Here is a 15,304-nt window from a genome sequence, read left to right on the forward strand (position 1 = left end):
TGCCTGCAGTGGACAGCAGTAGTGGGTGTTTTGGTTTTGATGTGAGCAATACGACAGTTACAGTAATGAATGAATGAAACTGTTTAGGCTGCTTGAAAAGCTGCCTTTCATCTGCGGGAGGTGAACAGCTAGGAGGAAATCTCTTTCAAGTCAGTTCCCAGTGCAGAAATAAATCTTGTGTGGGTGAAGGGAGGGAAACAGCCACCTACCTGGAAATCTAAGACTATAAATGAGGTGTCATGGAAAAAGGCAGTGGCATCCACTCACATGCTCATCCATGGGGGGGGGGGATGGGAGGGGGAAGAAAAGCCAGCAATACTTGTTTGAAAGGGTTTTTTATGGTACCTTTAATCATCGTGCTAAGACTGTTGAAATTAGAATGCAAAACTGTAGGAACATATTTTCTGTTGTTTATAGGTATGGTGTTCATTCATCTGGGTTACTTCTGTGTTACTAGTTGGGTTGGAGGCAAGCTGGTGTCGTACTCATGGCTGTGGGTAGCACATGTCCCACAGCTGGAATGAGGAGGGAGGGAGGCTGGAGCTCCCGTGAGCAGCTGGAGCCTGCTGGGCTGGTGGGGGGAGAGAAGAGCTCTGTGCTGCCTGATGAATCGATGGATTCAGTGTCAAAACAACTACAGGTGCTCACTGCTACTCTAAACCCTCAGCCTTAAATGGAAAATCACGATAAACCGCCAACTGCCCATGGATATATCTGCTTTTGTCTACCTCTTTTTTCCAAAGCCTTAAGGAGAAGATGAAGAGCTTTTGCATTTGCCTGGGGTTAACAAATTGAAGTTTTTGTAGATCAAGCGAGAGCAGTTTCCACAAGTAAAGACATCCTGCAGGACATCATGCAAAGCTAATGGGCTCTGGTTTAGTTTTCTGTCGTGGGCTAAATTTTTCTCCAAGCATGTAAGGCAACTGCTTTGGGGTGGGGTCTTTTGTTGATTTGGGGGAGAGGGGGGCGTGTGGTTAGGGCATGACATCTTGCCATTATTCCCTTTTTAACCTTGTGAACAGCAGGAAAGTTGATAATACTTTTATTTCAGAAACTTTTATATGCCAAAATTGCAGAAAGTAATTTTCATCCACAGTAAATAAAGAATCTCAGCAGCAGCCTTTGGTTGTCATTGCTTAATTCTTAAGATTATTGAATACAGCTAGTATTTCCTAGAAAAATAATTTTTTACTTCCCCAATGAGTGGTGTTGCTCTTTGATATTGTTAGTAACCTGAAAACAGATAATGGAGAAAAAAGGAGTGTGTTCCAAGTTGGATAGTTTAATAAATGTTTAAGTTTATATGTCTGTTAATTAGATAAATGGTGGGGTTTTTTCCTTGGGGAAGAAAGATGAAGACACAGGAGAAAAATTTTGCTTTGGTGATAGAAAGATATTTTATTTTATTTTTGAAAGGCATGGGTTATTTTAAAGGTGATAACTTGTTTGCAGGACTTTATGTATTTTTTTAATATTTTATGGGACTTTCAACTTTTGTTTGAGCAGAGTTGGGGTCTTATCTTTGCGTTTATAGAGAAAAGCATTTGACAGCATCTAAGAAAGCAGCAACTTGGGACCATCAACTGGTCTTTTGTTTAAGGTTTTACTTTTTGTTGCTGTATCGGAAGTGTTTGGGCCCTTGCAAGCTGTTTTTGTGTTCTTTCGTTCACCCTCTTCCACTTTCAGCTGACCTTTCCTGCCAGGATGGCTTCCAGCCTGGCACAGCTGCTTCCTCACCGACAACTGCGTATCTCCCCCTTTCTCTGCAGCACGTTCTTTTTAGAAACATCTGTAGGTATTTTGATGCTCCAATGTCAGACCCTGTGGCCTACACAGGTAATACACACAGCCTCAGCCTTAACCTACATGGTACAAGCACAGGGTGCCCAGACCTTTGCTCTGGAAGTGCTGGCGTAGGATGCCTTCCTTGACCCTCGGAACACATCTTGCAGAGGAGGTGGAACTGGGAATGCTCTCCACTGCTGCAGAGAGGAACTGGCCCTTGGTGGGGGAGAAGCAGATGATAGGATTTGAGGTGTCCTCCTGTGGTCGCAGGTGGTTGTCAGTTACCCCACAGCTCAACTAAACCGCAGGGGTGGGTCAGGCTCCCTACTTACAGGTTTTATTTCTTAGCTCATGCAGATCTAGAGTATATGTGCGGCCAGTTTCCACGCTTCTCCTGGTGCAACGTAACTTCCCAAGCTCTTCTAGCTCTCCTTGAATTTCAGGAAGCACTTTTTGTGTTCACTGCTGTTGTCGTGCATCATTCAGAATTTCTGCTGAGCTCTTTGCCTTTACCTGTTATTGTTATCTAGGTATGTTACATATAAAATTTTGCTAGACCTGTGAGTTTAAAAAATACAAGTACTTGTACCACTACTTTAATTTTTTTCAGAATTTGAGATCTAGACCTGGGTAAAGCTCTCCTCTTACAGCACAGGTTGGAATTTTTGCTGAAGCAAATACAACTTAATATAATCTCAATGAGCACAGTATAGGAAGTAGTAAAACAACCAAAGAGTATGCATACTGATACTGATGTGAAAAATAGATGGCTGAAAGAAATGCTTCAAAAAACTTGAGCTGGTTTTTGGATTTATTTTTGGGGAGGGTTGTGTGTTTTTTGGGGGGAAAGCTATTATCAAAACCTGTTTTGGATTTGTTCAACTGGCCTGGTTTTGTTCTTTTAAGATAAACTTGGGATTTTGTAATCAGTGACCTTGACACAAGAGTTTCAGAGCTCTGCTTGTTGAATGAAGAATAGAAGCACAGTGTGACCTACTTTTCCATTCATTCGGATGGGATTTGGGGTCTCGCGAGATACCAGCAGAATGCTAATTGTGAGCCAAACAAGCTAGCTGGCTCCTGTCTGGAGGATTTGCTTTTAGCTGAGGACATGTCAGAGATTAGTCTCGTAAAGTATTGAAGTGTCCATCAAGTTTGATGCAAGTACCTCTTCAAATGTGACCAAACCCAACCACCTCACTGTGCAGACTTCAGGAAGCTCCTGTTTGCGAAGTAGGATGTATTTTTACTAGCACCACTGTACCGTGAACTAAACCTTAGCATTATTTATTGCTGAGCATTGCGTTTGACATAATAGAGACAGCTAATATTGTAAAAAGAGGAGGTTCTGATCCAAATTAGATACGTTATTTGGATTGAACTTCATAAAAGATAGGATAGGAGGTAAACGGGTAATGTGGGAGAGGAGGGAAGGGATGGGGAGGAGTTGATCGTGAATAGGTCTAATCAAACAGTTCGTTGAGGAATTGTTACAGGGAGAGAAAACAAAAGCAAGAATTCCCTTGAAAACATGTTTCTGAGTAAAAGCTAGAGAATTATGTCGACCTCCATCTTTTTGTATTCCTTTCTCTCCAAATTTTATTGTTATTGTTTACATCCATGATAAAATGAAAGTGAGGACAACTGTATGATTGTAGGATTTCTTTTCTATTAAGCATGAGAAGGTAGTGATTTATCTCATTTTGTTCACTTTACTGGAGGATAACTTATTTTTGAGGCAGAAAAAGAGATATGAAGGGGAACTGAAAAGCTTAGGAAACTGAGGCACTTCCTCTATGGAAGGAGGGGGATGGTAGGTTTTCCGTAAAAATTTTCAGAGATCTCATTAAGGGTTACCTTTTGGAGATATGAACATCTTGTTAGTTCTGCTTTGTTATTTGTATAAACAGTTTAGATGTGGGTTTTGTCCTGATAATAGTTACAGTCTGTGAGAGCAAGGAGGAAAGACAACAGTAAAATCAGCATTGGAAAGCTGGTTGAAAGAATTGCCTCAAGGAGGGATTTAAGAAGCTGCAGAGGTAAAAGGATTTCAAAAGACAGCAAAGACAGAGAGAAGCTGAGTAGAAGGTGTTACCAGACCTTGTACTGGTCATCAGGCACCAATACATAGCTCAGGCTTTGACATTAAAAAGCACAGAGTTTTGCTGCAACCCTCTCCCAAAGTTTGCCTATGAGATGGGATGGAAGGGCCCATGACAGGAGAGGGGTACCTTTTGGCATCTAGACCCTGTGTTATCTGGTAGTACCCATAAGCCCTGTTTTGATGTTATGATTAGTTCAAGTCTTCACAAAGATTTCCAAAATAAACTTAATCCTCTGCTGGTGAGAAGAAAACTGGGAGACAAAGTGAAATTCTGAGAGAGAACATATACTGCACCCCAACCCCCACGTCACATCAGTATTCAGTCTTGCCAGGTTCCTTTTGACCATATCCTCTTCTAGCAAGGTGTTTGGTACGCGGGTTCCACTCCAGGACTTTCACGGTAGCTGACTGCCAAGCTAGTCTGTTAGGTCACTTTGTTCTTGTAACCTTTCTAATGTATTCAGTGTCTTGACAAATTTTCTTGGCAAGAGCTTTATAAAATGATACCATACTGTGCGTAACGTAACACGCTGTTAAACATCAGAACATCTCCTATCATACAAGTCCTGAAGTCCATCACTAAGCTTAGAAACCAGAGCAGCTCCAATACTTGGGTGATTTTTTTCCTAAGGAACAATACATGGTAAGGGACGTAGTGATTTTTGTAAGGAGTCAATTTGTCACCATTTGTCTTCTGCTTTTTTTTTTAAATGGGGTTGCAAACAGCTAGCAACATCAATGAGGAGACTGATCAGCTAAACTCAGTATTAATTAGCTCTTCATATGATAAAACTACACTTTCTGTACTGCTGCAATATTTTAATCATACTTGTAGCATTTCAAACTAAAGAGGAGTTGGTCAGCTGATTTAAATTCTTTGCTATTTGTGCTTCTCCCCCCTCCCCTTCCCAGTTTCTGAATATATGCTTCCCTGTTTCCCAATATGTCAACAAAATGTGGAGTTTTCAGCCTAGAAGCTTATTGCGTCCCAGTGATTGATATCCGGTTGCTCAAAGGTTAGGCACTACAGGGGGTGAGTGGTTAAACTGCTCGCAGGTGGCTTGCAGCTCGATGCTCCTTCATCTCTGCTGTCTCTGTGTTTCACAAAATAATTTTATCCACAGTTGGTGTTTATTTACAAGAAATGCTTGTAAACAACCGGTGGTACTGTGCATACAGATGTCAGACTGCAGTATGTGACATTTGGCACTGTAAGGAAACTTTTAGTTTCTGGAAGCAGTTAATTGTAGTGAATGCACATTTTCTTAAGAGTATGACTGTCTCTTTTTTTTTAATCAGAGGCAGGAATAGTCATCTGCATGTCACAGTATCATGTTGCTCTTAGAAAATCCAAAGAATATATTACCTTTAAGCAAGGTTGACATAGAATTGACATTTCAGCAAGAGCAGGCAAGCTGGCATAGAGTCCCCTGCAGACCTTCGTTCAGTTTTTGTTTTCCTTTCAACAACCTTTAGCAAGTGTTTTCCTGTTACGTAAAATTTTACTGCAATGAAGACATTAGAGATCAAGAAGTCAGGTATGTCTTGAACTTGCCATCAGGATTATATATGCCTTCTAGCTGGTTTATTTTCTGGGGAGGCAGCAGTTTTTAAAGACATCATATGCCTGATGCGAAACTTGGTCCAGTAGTGGAGAGGCTGTCTCTGACCAGCGGCCAACATGTTGGGTTACTTACACCTCATAGTGAAGAGGAGTGGTTAGATACTGTTTGCGGAAGAAGACATACTCGCATCAAAGTGGCAACGTCTTTGCTTGGTTGGAACAAGACACAGTCCCAGCTTGCACAGGTTTTTCCTGTTTGAGCCCAGGACTGTCAAAGCATGTGCCTTACTGAACATGGTGTCAGCTGGTGCAAAATTAGTCAGCTTGTGATGATGTTCTCACGTAGAAAGTGGAAAATGTGTTTGAACTTGGTTGTTCCAAGACAAATGATACGAACCACAGTATCTTGGATGATGCAAACTTCTGGCTAGGGTTTAAAATGTTGGTGATGGAATAGCTGTTGTTTCAGCTTCATCACTGACGGAAGGAAGATGAGCAGTTGTGGTGCAAGTCTCAGAATACCCTTGGCTGTCCAAAGCTTGTCCTGAGCTCTTAGTGCTGGTTTCTGCAGCTATTGGTGCGGATCTTCTGCTCTCTATGTTGCAGGTGGGGGAGAGAGAGGTTTGAGGGGCTGGGGAGAATGATTACCTTGTTCTGCAGTGCTAGAAGGGTGTATTTAGTGTGCATTCTGTGTTGCTGTGGTACAAGCAAACTTGATGTGCATGTTGGAATATAAGGAAAAGCCTTTCCTTTGTATTTCTGTAGCAGCATTTCTAATACGTGCCCTTTAAACAGACTAATAGCAGTTGCATATTTTTCTGTGCCTTTAGCAGTAAAAGCTTTTTAGATTTATAGCAGGTATTTTGTTTGTGCAAGACTTGGAACTTGACAGAACGCACACCCTTTACCAACAGATTCATTATTCACTGTAGGAGATAGGCTGGCAGGTAGAAAAGCAACTGGGGATCTCATGTTTCAACTAGGAGGCCTAAGTGTTACCAGCCTTGACCATCAAGTAGTCCCTTTAAAGAAAAATATGGTAATGGCTGAGGGTAAAATATGTTCATGGTACCATTCGTTTTTACTCACATAGTTCTGTGAAAAATGCTTCTTCTGCCTTGGGTAGGTGTATGGAAACAAATAAGTGTGCATGTCTGTATGTATCCATATGTATGTGTGTAAGAGTCAGGTATTTTAATTCAGTTGGTATTTGTGATATTTCTGGGCTTTGGTTCCATGCATCTTGAGTCACAGACGAGATACAGATGGAGAGTTCTGTGCTTTGCTAACTTGGACATGTCCCTTGTTTTCTCTCTTTGTTTTGTTTTTTCTTAGGGTAATAAATGCAGGGAAGAGCACGCACAATGAAGATCAAGCCAGCTGTGAAGTCCTCTTTGTCAAGAAGAAAGCTGGAGGCGCTAATTCTACACCAAACAAGAACTCTTCAACAAAACGGAGATCATCGTTGCCTAATGGAGAAGGTCTCCAGCTGAAAGACAATTCGGTAAGCAGACTTCTATATCTTGTCAGTGGAGAAGTACAAAATAAATATAAAAGGATGTGGCAATATGACACTAAAAGATGTTTACTGAATGTTTCATGTATTTTCAGTTACCTCATTAATTATCTTTGCTTAAATGCAGAACATTTAACTATGTTTTTTGTAGCTCTACTATTTGATTTTTGATTTCTTGCTCCTCCTGCTCTGTTTCACGTTTCATTATTGCAACATTTTCAGTTTTGGACAGATTTTCCAGGTTTGCAAATAGCCCTGTTCTTTCCTCTTTCAATTCTTTCCTTAAATCACTTGTCGCAGTTCCTATGTGTTGACATTCTTCATTGTATTCAGACAGTCATGATTTTTTTAAGTACATATTTGCACACTCCTGGACTTGTTGGGACTATGAATTCTGTGTACAGTCATGCAAGGCAAAACAGAATTTGTTTTCATAGTCTATGTTTTTAAAAGTCTTCCCTAGAAAGTTCATGCAACTGTCTGCTATTGGCTCATGCAGACGCTTGGTTCCATGAGTGTATTTAATTTTTCTATGCAGTAACTATGTTTAATGAAGCAAGCGTTTGGCCACACTACTTGTTCGTGTATATAAAACACATCAAGATAAGCAACAATGTGCTTGGTCCAGATGATGGGTTTGTTTGACGCAAAGGGCACTGCTGTGTCGTGCACACTGCAAAGGTGCCTCTGCACGCACCAGCCTGGGTAGACACATCTTGGTGCTGGGCAGAGGTACTAGCTTTGGTCTAACACCACATTTAAATTAATTCCAGGCCTGCCACGTAAGATACCTGGTCAAGGGCCCCTGCATCTGGGATGTGGGTGAATGGAGCTGTGGTGAATTTGCCTGTGTTTTCGTATTTTGGGGGCATGCATGGGCCATGAAAAACTTTGTAGGATTGTTTCACAAAGTCCAGTTAACTTCCAGCTTTGAGCAGTATCAACAGCAAAAGGCATGCTATGTTGTACATACTATACTGCATGATTAATCATCTTCCTCAGAAGGAACTGTTCTCCAAACATTACATAGTTAATATGTTTAGATTGCATTAAAAATACAGGGATATAAAGCTATTTAATTATTGGACTAGCTTCACTAGCTGTGATAGTATCCATCGTTATGGTCATCATGCTATTATGGTATTGTAATGATAGGGTCTATAAACTGACTGCATATTTTTGAAAGCTGTTCTTTTTATCCATTTTAAACTTAATGATTGTCGGCCTTGTTAAATATCCAGTTACCCTGTGTTATGCAAAATATCTCATGGAATTTTCTGATTTCTCTTCCTCTCTTCACTGGTGTATTTCTTACTTTGATTCTGTGTTTTTGATCTTGATTTTGGAAAAAACAACCACTCCCTTTCAAGCTTCTTGAGAGAAATATTTTTATTTAAAATCTTCTGTTCATTCTTCTGTTTCTGGCATATTTTGACCAGAAATGAGCATAATGTCTGAAGTGAGGAGCCAGCTGATCTGTGTAATATAGTATACTATTTTCATGCTACTTGTTATCATGTTCTTTATATGTTCTCTTCTTATCTACAAATTTATTTCTGTTTTCTACATGACACTTGAATGAGTGCTATAGCACTCATTATTTAGCTGTGTAAAACCTATTCTACCATGTTATTAGACCACAGCTTGTGAATTTAAATTTATAATATATTTTCCAAAAACGGTCAGCATATTTCTGGAGAAAGTTTTCTACTAGAGGGCAGTCTTACACTAGCAATTAATAGGATTTTTTTCCTTGGTAGATTTTTTTGCTGGTTGAGTATATCTAAATTGAGGAAAAAAAAAAAAAAAGATGTACACATTTCTATTGTATTTTTATGCTTTCATATTTTTATACGGTGAAGTATAATATTGTGGTTTGCCCTCACATAGCATTGTTAGCAAATATTTTTTAAGGGGTGTATGAGATTGGTGTTTAATGTAATGAGGGCACAACTTGCTCTGTATCAATAGAATGTAGAAACGCCGGCTTGAGACACTCCAGTGAATGGTATGATATCATCCTGGCAAGTATTTAGTAAGAAAGCCAGAGGCTGAATACTGTAAATGCCTCATAGGGAAATCCCACTGTAGCACACGATCTGAAATTGTCTCCGAGTGGTGAAGCACCTTGTAGAAACATTGAAGGAAGAAGGAATGACGGAACCAGTTCCTCCGAGTGGTGAAGCACCTTGTAGAAGGAAGAAGGAATGACGGAACCAGTTTATTGAGTATTTGTCTGATGAAAAGAAAGATTTCTTCTGATTTTAGTTTAGTTTTTCAAAATGTGGAGCATAAGGGAACTTCAACTTTAACAGAGTCCGTTTCATCATCCTCAGATTTTTCTGTTTTACACAGAATCTTTGAGAAGGCTGCATGCTGTCTTCGTTTTACCCTGCTTTCTGGGAAATGGCAGGTGCACCTAAGGATGTCTGATTATTGTTGTTTAATGCGAAGCTCATCAATGCAGCCCCGCACTTCAGCAAGGCAGCATAAGGGAGTCGGGGATCCATGGGTTGTCCACATGGGTTGGGTGCCACTGTCGTGGCCTTGACTCAGCAGGTGGACTCTGCAGAGCTTCCAGGGATGGTAAGAAGGAGGTGGTGGGCCAGAAATGAGGAGACGGACAAGTGTACAATTGTTTCACCCCAATACACACAAAAATCCAAGGAAAACTCTTAAATAGCATAAATACGGTTTTCTTCTTGAAAGAGGGGATGATAAACTGAGCAGAGCAGTGAAAGGAAAGGCTGAAAATTCAACCCTAAATTAATTCTCTCCCCTTCCCCCCACCCACTGCACTGCTGCTTGATTAATCATATTTTCCCTCTGTCCCTATTCAAGAGCATTCACTTTAAGTTGCGCAGCTTTTTCACCAGTACTATTTTTAAATGCCTTTTACTATGGGGTGCCCTGATGATGAATACTGAAGACCATCAGTGAGTGAAACCTATGAGGTTTCCTATGCCAGGATATTGTCATAGTGACAGTTAGGTTGCAGGACTTAATGTGATGCATTATTAATTGTCATTGTAATTTGAGGATACATAATTATTAGTTCTGCAGTTTTCTTTGCCACAAAGATGGAACAGAGTATTTGTTTTGTGTGACACAAAGCTGGTTGCCTACCACAGGTAGCCGAACATATCATTGGTAACACGAGGCTTTTCTCTGAGGATGGGGTGGCGATTGCCCACCCAGTTCAGGTTTTATGAGAACTAAAGATACACTCTGGTGCATTTTGTGAGTGTAGTTCATATTTGGAATAATAATAGTCAGGGTGGGTTGTGGTTTTCAGAATAAATCGTTAGTGTCAACATGATTGTTTGGAACTGGCTTCATAAAAAAAATTCTGAGGGTTTGCAATGTAGGACCTCTGTCCAACTTACCTGAAAAATTTGTCCCAAATTGATCACTATATATTGCTAAGGCTGCCATCTTTTTTTCCTGTAACTGAGCTCCAATTATATGTATATATATGCATTTTCTTTCACGATTTGTCATCCATTGCTTGACCCAAAACTTTGCATGTCTTAATTATATTTTACAATTAGAAAACCCAAGGTCAGCAGTTGAGGAGCCTGAAGCTTATTAAATTTCCTAATACATTCTGGAAATTAACTGTAAGGTCAGTGCAGTGAAGGATTTGTTTGTTCTTCATGTATCTGGTAGCTATTCATAATGTTGTTAAATCTGAATCTTTTGAAAGCAAATCTAAAATAAATCACTTTGTTGACTGATCATACTCCCACTTGAAGGCTCTGTCCAGTTAAAAGAACAAATGGAGATTGATATTTGAAAGACTACTTTCGACAGAATACCACCAGAGCTAGTAGAAATAGCTGTCTTGTTCTCTGAGAGTTTGTAGAGAGTAAGTACTTTAGGGAAGAAGTTCAAGCTCCCAAATATAAAAGTGAGAGAATGGCCGTGCATAGTGTACACCAAAATGGGTAGTTGCTTGGTGGCTATGGAGGTCATCTCAGCTGTGCGAGGAAAAGCAAGGACCTTTTTGTGCTTTTTGTCTTATCTGTGTGCCCTGGCTGACAGCCCTTGTTTGTTCTTTGAGTCACTGCTTTATTTGCACTGTATATTTAATTCTTTTGGAATTCTTTGGTTTGGAGAATTCATTTCTTTCAAATAGAGGAGCCATTTTTATTCTCAGGGTGGAGGAAAAGAATTTTTCTTCTTCCTTTTTTAGACAGCTAATAGGTTATCTGTGGTTATGCTCTCTTTGCTAGTTCAAAACTAAATGAAGCTTCATAGGAATACATAGAAGTTTTTGGAGACTAATACTTAGGTTACAGTAATGCCTGCAGATCCTAAATGAACTTAAGACCCTGGAGCATCTCACACAGAATGTGAGTGTAAGAGCAGCATTGTGGTAGTCATCTCCCCAGACTGTCTATGCTTATAATACAGACCTCTCAGTTATCTAGGGTATTTCTGCAGTTGATAGGGAGAAAAAATCTACTTTGGAATGAGATGAGCGTAGTCCGAAAGTGCAGGGTTTTTTCCTCTCTGCTGAGTATAAGGGCAATTTAGAGAACTATCTTGGAGGTGTGCAATGTAGATGTCTGAACTTAGCTGAACTGATAACAACACCCTCTTGTTTAACAATTACCAGTCCAAAAAGGACAAGATCAGTTAACTCCAGAAGAACCACCATAGTTGACATGGCCATACTGTGTTCGTGTCAGTGACAGCCCGAGAATGCAGCTCAGGCTCATGTGACCTTCTCTGTCCTAATTTGTGCTGCCCATTGGCTTAGATGAAATGAGTAGTAACATTTCAATTTCACTTTTTGTCATGGGCCATTGTCCTGGTCTGTTTTAAAGGTTCCCGGTCTCTGATAGCACCTTGTTTGACTACCAAGTTCACATGAGGCTTGTTCAGTGTAAGACATACCCAGTGTTGTGCTCATAATAATGAGAGTGAATTCTGTTAATAACTGTTCTCCTTTTATCTTCTGAAAACCTGTAATACAGACTTTGGTGGGCACTTGTTTTGTAACACATAAGAAGGTGAGGGGGGTGTTAAACTTGTTCTTGATTGTAAGTTTCTGTTATAGTTTGGGGGCAGGGAGAGGGTGACCCAAAACCACCTTCTTCCTCTAGGTGGAAAGTAAAATATTTCCATTTCGATCAGAGGCGTAATGCGTTTATGCTTTTTCTGTCAAAAGCAGCACGTCTCCGAAGGAGTAGCACCTTTCAAATGACAGGAGGCATTATCGATGGTGCATCATGGGGTAGATTTTGGCCAGGGAGACAAACCCTAGGAGAAGAATGGGAGCAGAAGTAGTTTGATCTACAACTCCCAGAAGGCACAGCGTTGCCGATTTGTATAAATGGTTTCAGTTTTCACCTGAAATACTTTCACTTTGTGATACTTGTTTCTGTCGGCAAAATACTTTACCTTTTCCATGAATAGCAATCTATTTTTACACACAGGTTTCTGAGTCAGTAATCCTGTTATCTGTTAAAAATAGCTTAAGCAGAATTTTACAGCGAGCTGTTGTGTGAACTTGGAGGGATTCTGACCCCAGAGCGAGCTAGCACAACTGCCAGGCATGCCTTCAGGGGGGAAGTTTCACAAGGTTTTTTGGTGAATGTACCAGACTCAGTAAGTGGGTGGGTCTGGCGAAGGAGCCACATCCAGAAATGTGTACATTTGTTGTTTTTTCCACCATTATAGGATGTATCCTGTGTGATCCTTACTGTGGTAAGTAATCCAGTACTGTAGGACAATGCTCCCTTTTCTGAGCATTTCAGTAATGAAATGAACAGAATCACAGAATGGTCAGGGTTGGAAGGGACTTCTGGAGATCATCTAGTCCAACCCCCCTGCCAGAGCAGGGTCACCTACAACAGGTTGCACAGGACGGCGTCCAGGTGGGTTTTGAATGTCTCCAGAGTGGGAGACTCCACAACCTCTCTGGGCAGCCTGTTCCAGTGCTCCACTACCCTCAAAGTGAAGAAGTTCCTTCTCATGTTTAGATGGAACTTCCTATGTTCAAGTTTATGCCCATTACCCCTCGTCCTATCACTGGGCACCACTGAAAAAAGACTGTTCCCGTCCACCTCACACCCTCCCTTTAAGTATTTGTAAGCATTAATAAGATCCTCCCTCAATCTTCTTTTCTCTAGACTAAAGAGACCCAAGTCCCTCAGCCTCTCCTCATATGAGAGATGTTCTAATCCCCTAATCATCTTTGTAGCCCTTTGCTGGACCCTCTCCAGCAGATCCCTGTCTTTCTTGAACTGGGGAGCCCAGAACTGGACACAGTACTCCAGATGTGGCCTCACCAAGCCAGAGTAGAGGGGGAGGATGACCTCCCTCGACCTGCTGGCCACACTCTTTTGATGCACCCCAGGATGCCATTTGCCTTCTTGGCCACCAGGGCACATTGCTGGCTCATGGTCATCCTGTTGTCCACCAGGACTCCCAGGTCCCTTTCCACAGAGCTGCTCTCCAGGAGGTCAGCCCCCAACCTGTACTGATGCATGGGGTTATTCCTCCCCAGATGCAGTACCCTATGCTTGACCTTGTTGAACTTCATAAGGTTTCTCTCTGCCCAACTCCCCAGCCTGTCCAGGTCGCGCTGTGAGGCGGCACAGCCTTCTGGTGTGTCAGCCACTCCTCCCAGTTTTGTGTCAACAGGACACAATAGACTGCTAAATTCCTTCTCTTGGAGGAACTCTCCACTGTGTAGAAGACTACATTGTTAATGCACTGGTTAAGAATATGTTTGATCTTTACTACAGCAGCAATGCTATAAGCTAAAAAAAATAGACTTATGTAATTTTTATAATCAAGGCTTTTAAATGTGCATTTCAACAAAGTAAGTTATATGTAATAATGCTTATTCAGCAATGAATTCTGCCCTTTGAACAGCATGAACTTGTAGTGATGGTCTATATACATGTTGCTAAAAGAGATATTTTGCATTAGGTTTTGGATTTTGTAACTCGGGGCAACAATGACTGATGTCTTTTGGACCTGCAAATGACAATTAATGGTGTTCTTACTCCAGCTTGTCTCCCATGTCCTACAGCCAGTGGTTGGCACCTTTGTGGAGCAGCTGGAACAGCAGAAAGTAAAAGGAGCTGCAGTTCATAGCCCTGTCCATAAATTTGAAATAAGCAGCATGAGGTGCTGGGATGCAGGTGGTGCCTAGACTATGTGCTGATCTGTTGAGTACAGGAGCATTGTTCAGGTGAACGATACAAATCGTGTCGGTCATCCTAAATTAGACCACAGTCAGCATGACATGCAGATGTAATTCTTAAGTTCTTTCATTGCAGTGAGATCTAGGTTATGCTTTCTTAGTAGGAGGTGTTTTGCAACAGTACTGCCTGATCCCTGTCCCTTGCAAAATTATTTCTTTTGAAGTCTGTATTAGTCCACCCACATCTGACTCGCAAGGCAGCCCCACAAACAGTTGTTTCAGCATAGCTGGGAGAAGGGGAAGGATTAAGAAGAAATGGAAGGGAAAGGAGAGACTGGAAAGACTCTTTCCACATGCTGCTGCCAAATACGCTGTCATGCGAAGACAGGTGGTGTTATGCCTTAATTGCTTCTCTGAGGATTTCTAGGTGAATTTCTCCAAAAAAACAGTTGAGGTTATCTAGGGTATGGCTTCTTGGTATTTTTCAGGCAGATAGGAGCTTGTGCTCCCAAGAATGAAGTCTGCCTCCAGCCCTGGGTTAATGGGCCCTATCTGAGTGATAGGGCATCCCACCACAAAAACATGGTTTCTGCTCATATCGGAGCAATAGCAGAGCTGACTTACACCAATGAGAGGAGACTGTGTGGAGCAGGAGGGGAGAAATAATTGAAAATCACATCATTGATCAATAACTGCTGAACAAATATGTAACATTTCCACATATACTTTAATTTTTTATAATGAGATCTACAAAATTTACTTTTTCCTGATACTCTGCCTGTATGAGAGCGGTTGTGCTGACCAGCATGCTAGGAGTTGATCTAAAATATAAGATCTAAAAGCATATTATTATGCCAAGTGCTATACTAAAACACTTGCATAGCTCTTCTGATCAGAGAGTATGTAAGTCCAGTACTGTACAGGAAACTTTTCAGAGGACTGGGGAGAACCAGGCAGTGAATATGTAGGCTAACATGAGTGGAGTGCAGCTGATCCCACTAGTGTCTGCCGTCCTCAAGGACCTCTGTGCTGTGCTGGTTCCTGGGCTGGCATAGGCAGGGAAAGCCTGAGTTGTCCCATCTGTCAGCATGGATGGACCTTATCAATCAGTCATGGAAGTGGGGATCACATCTTATTACTAGATGTCAAACTGAGGTCCTTCATCTCATGTCT

At 41.2% G+C, this 15,304-nt stretch overlaps 1 protein-coding gene across 1 annotated transcript in view; it reads left to right on the forward strand.

Annotated features, from left to right (window-relative positions):
* PPM1H (protein phosphatase, Mg2+/Mn2+ dependent, 1H) overlaps positions 1-15,304 on the forward strand; it is a 93,161-nt gene that overhangs the window by 16,338 nt on the left and 61,519 nt on the right. Inside the window, exon 2 of the mRNA XM_009887845.1 lies at positions 6,789-6,957. Within this exon, the coding sequence (XP_009886147.1) occupies positions 6,789-6,957 (169 nt within the window). The remainder of the gene's footprint in view (positions 1-6,788; positions 6,958-15,304) is intronic.

Source organism: Charadrius vociferus, unplaced genomic scaffold, assembly GCF_000708025.1.
Source record: "Charadrius vociferus isolate BGI_N301 unplaced genomic scaffold, ASM70802v2 scaffold125, whole genome shotgun sequence".
NCBI lineage: Eukaryota > Metazoa > Chordata > Aves > Charadriiformes > Charadriidae > Charadrius > Charadrius vociferus.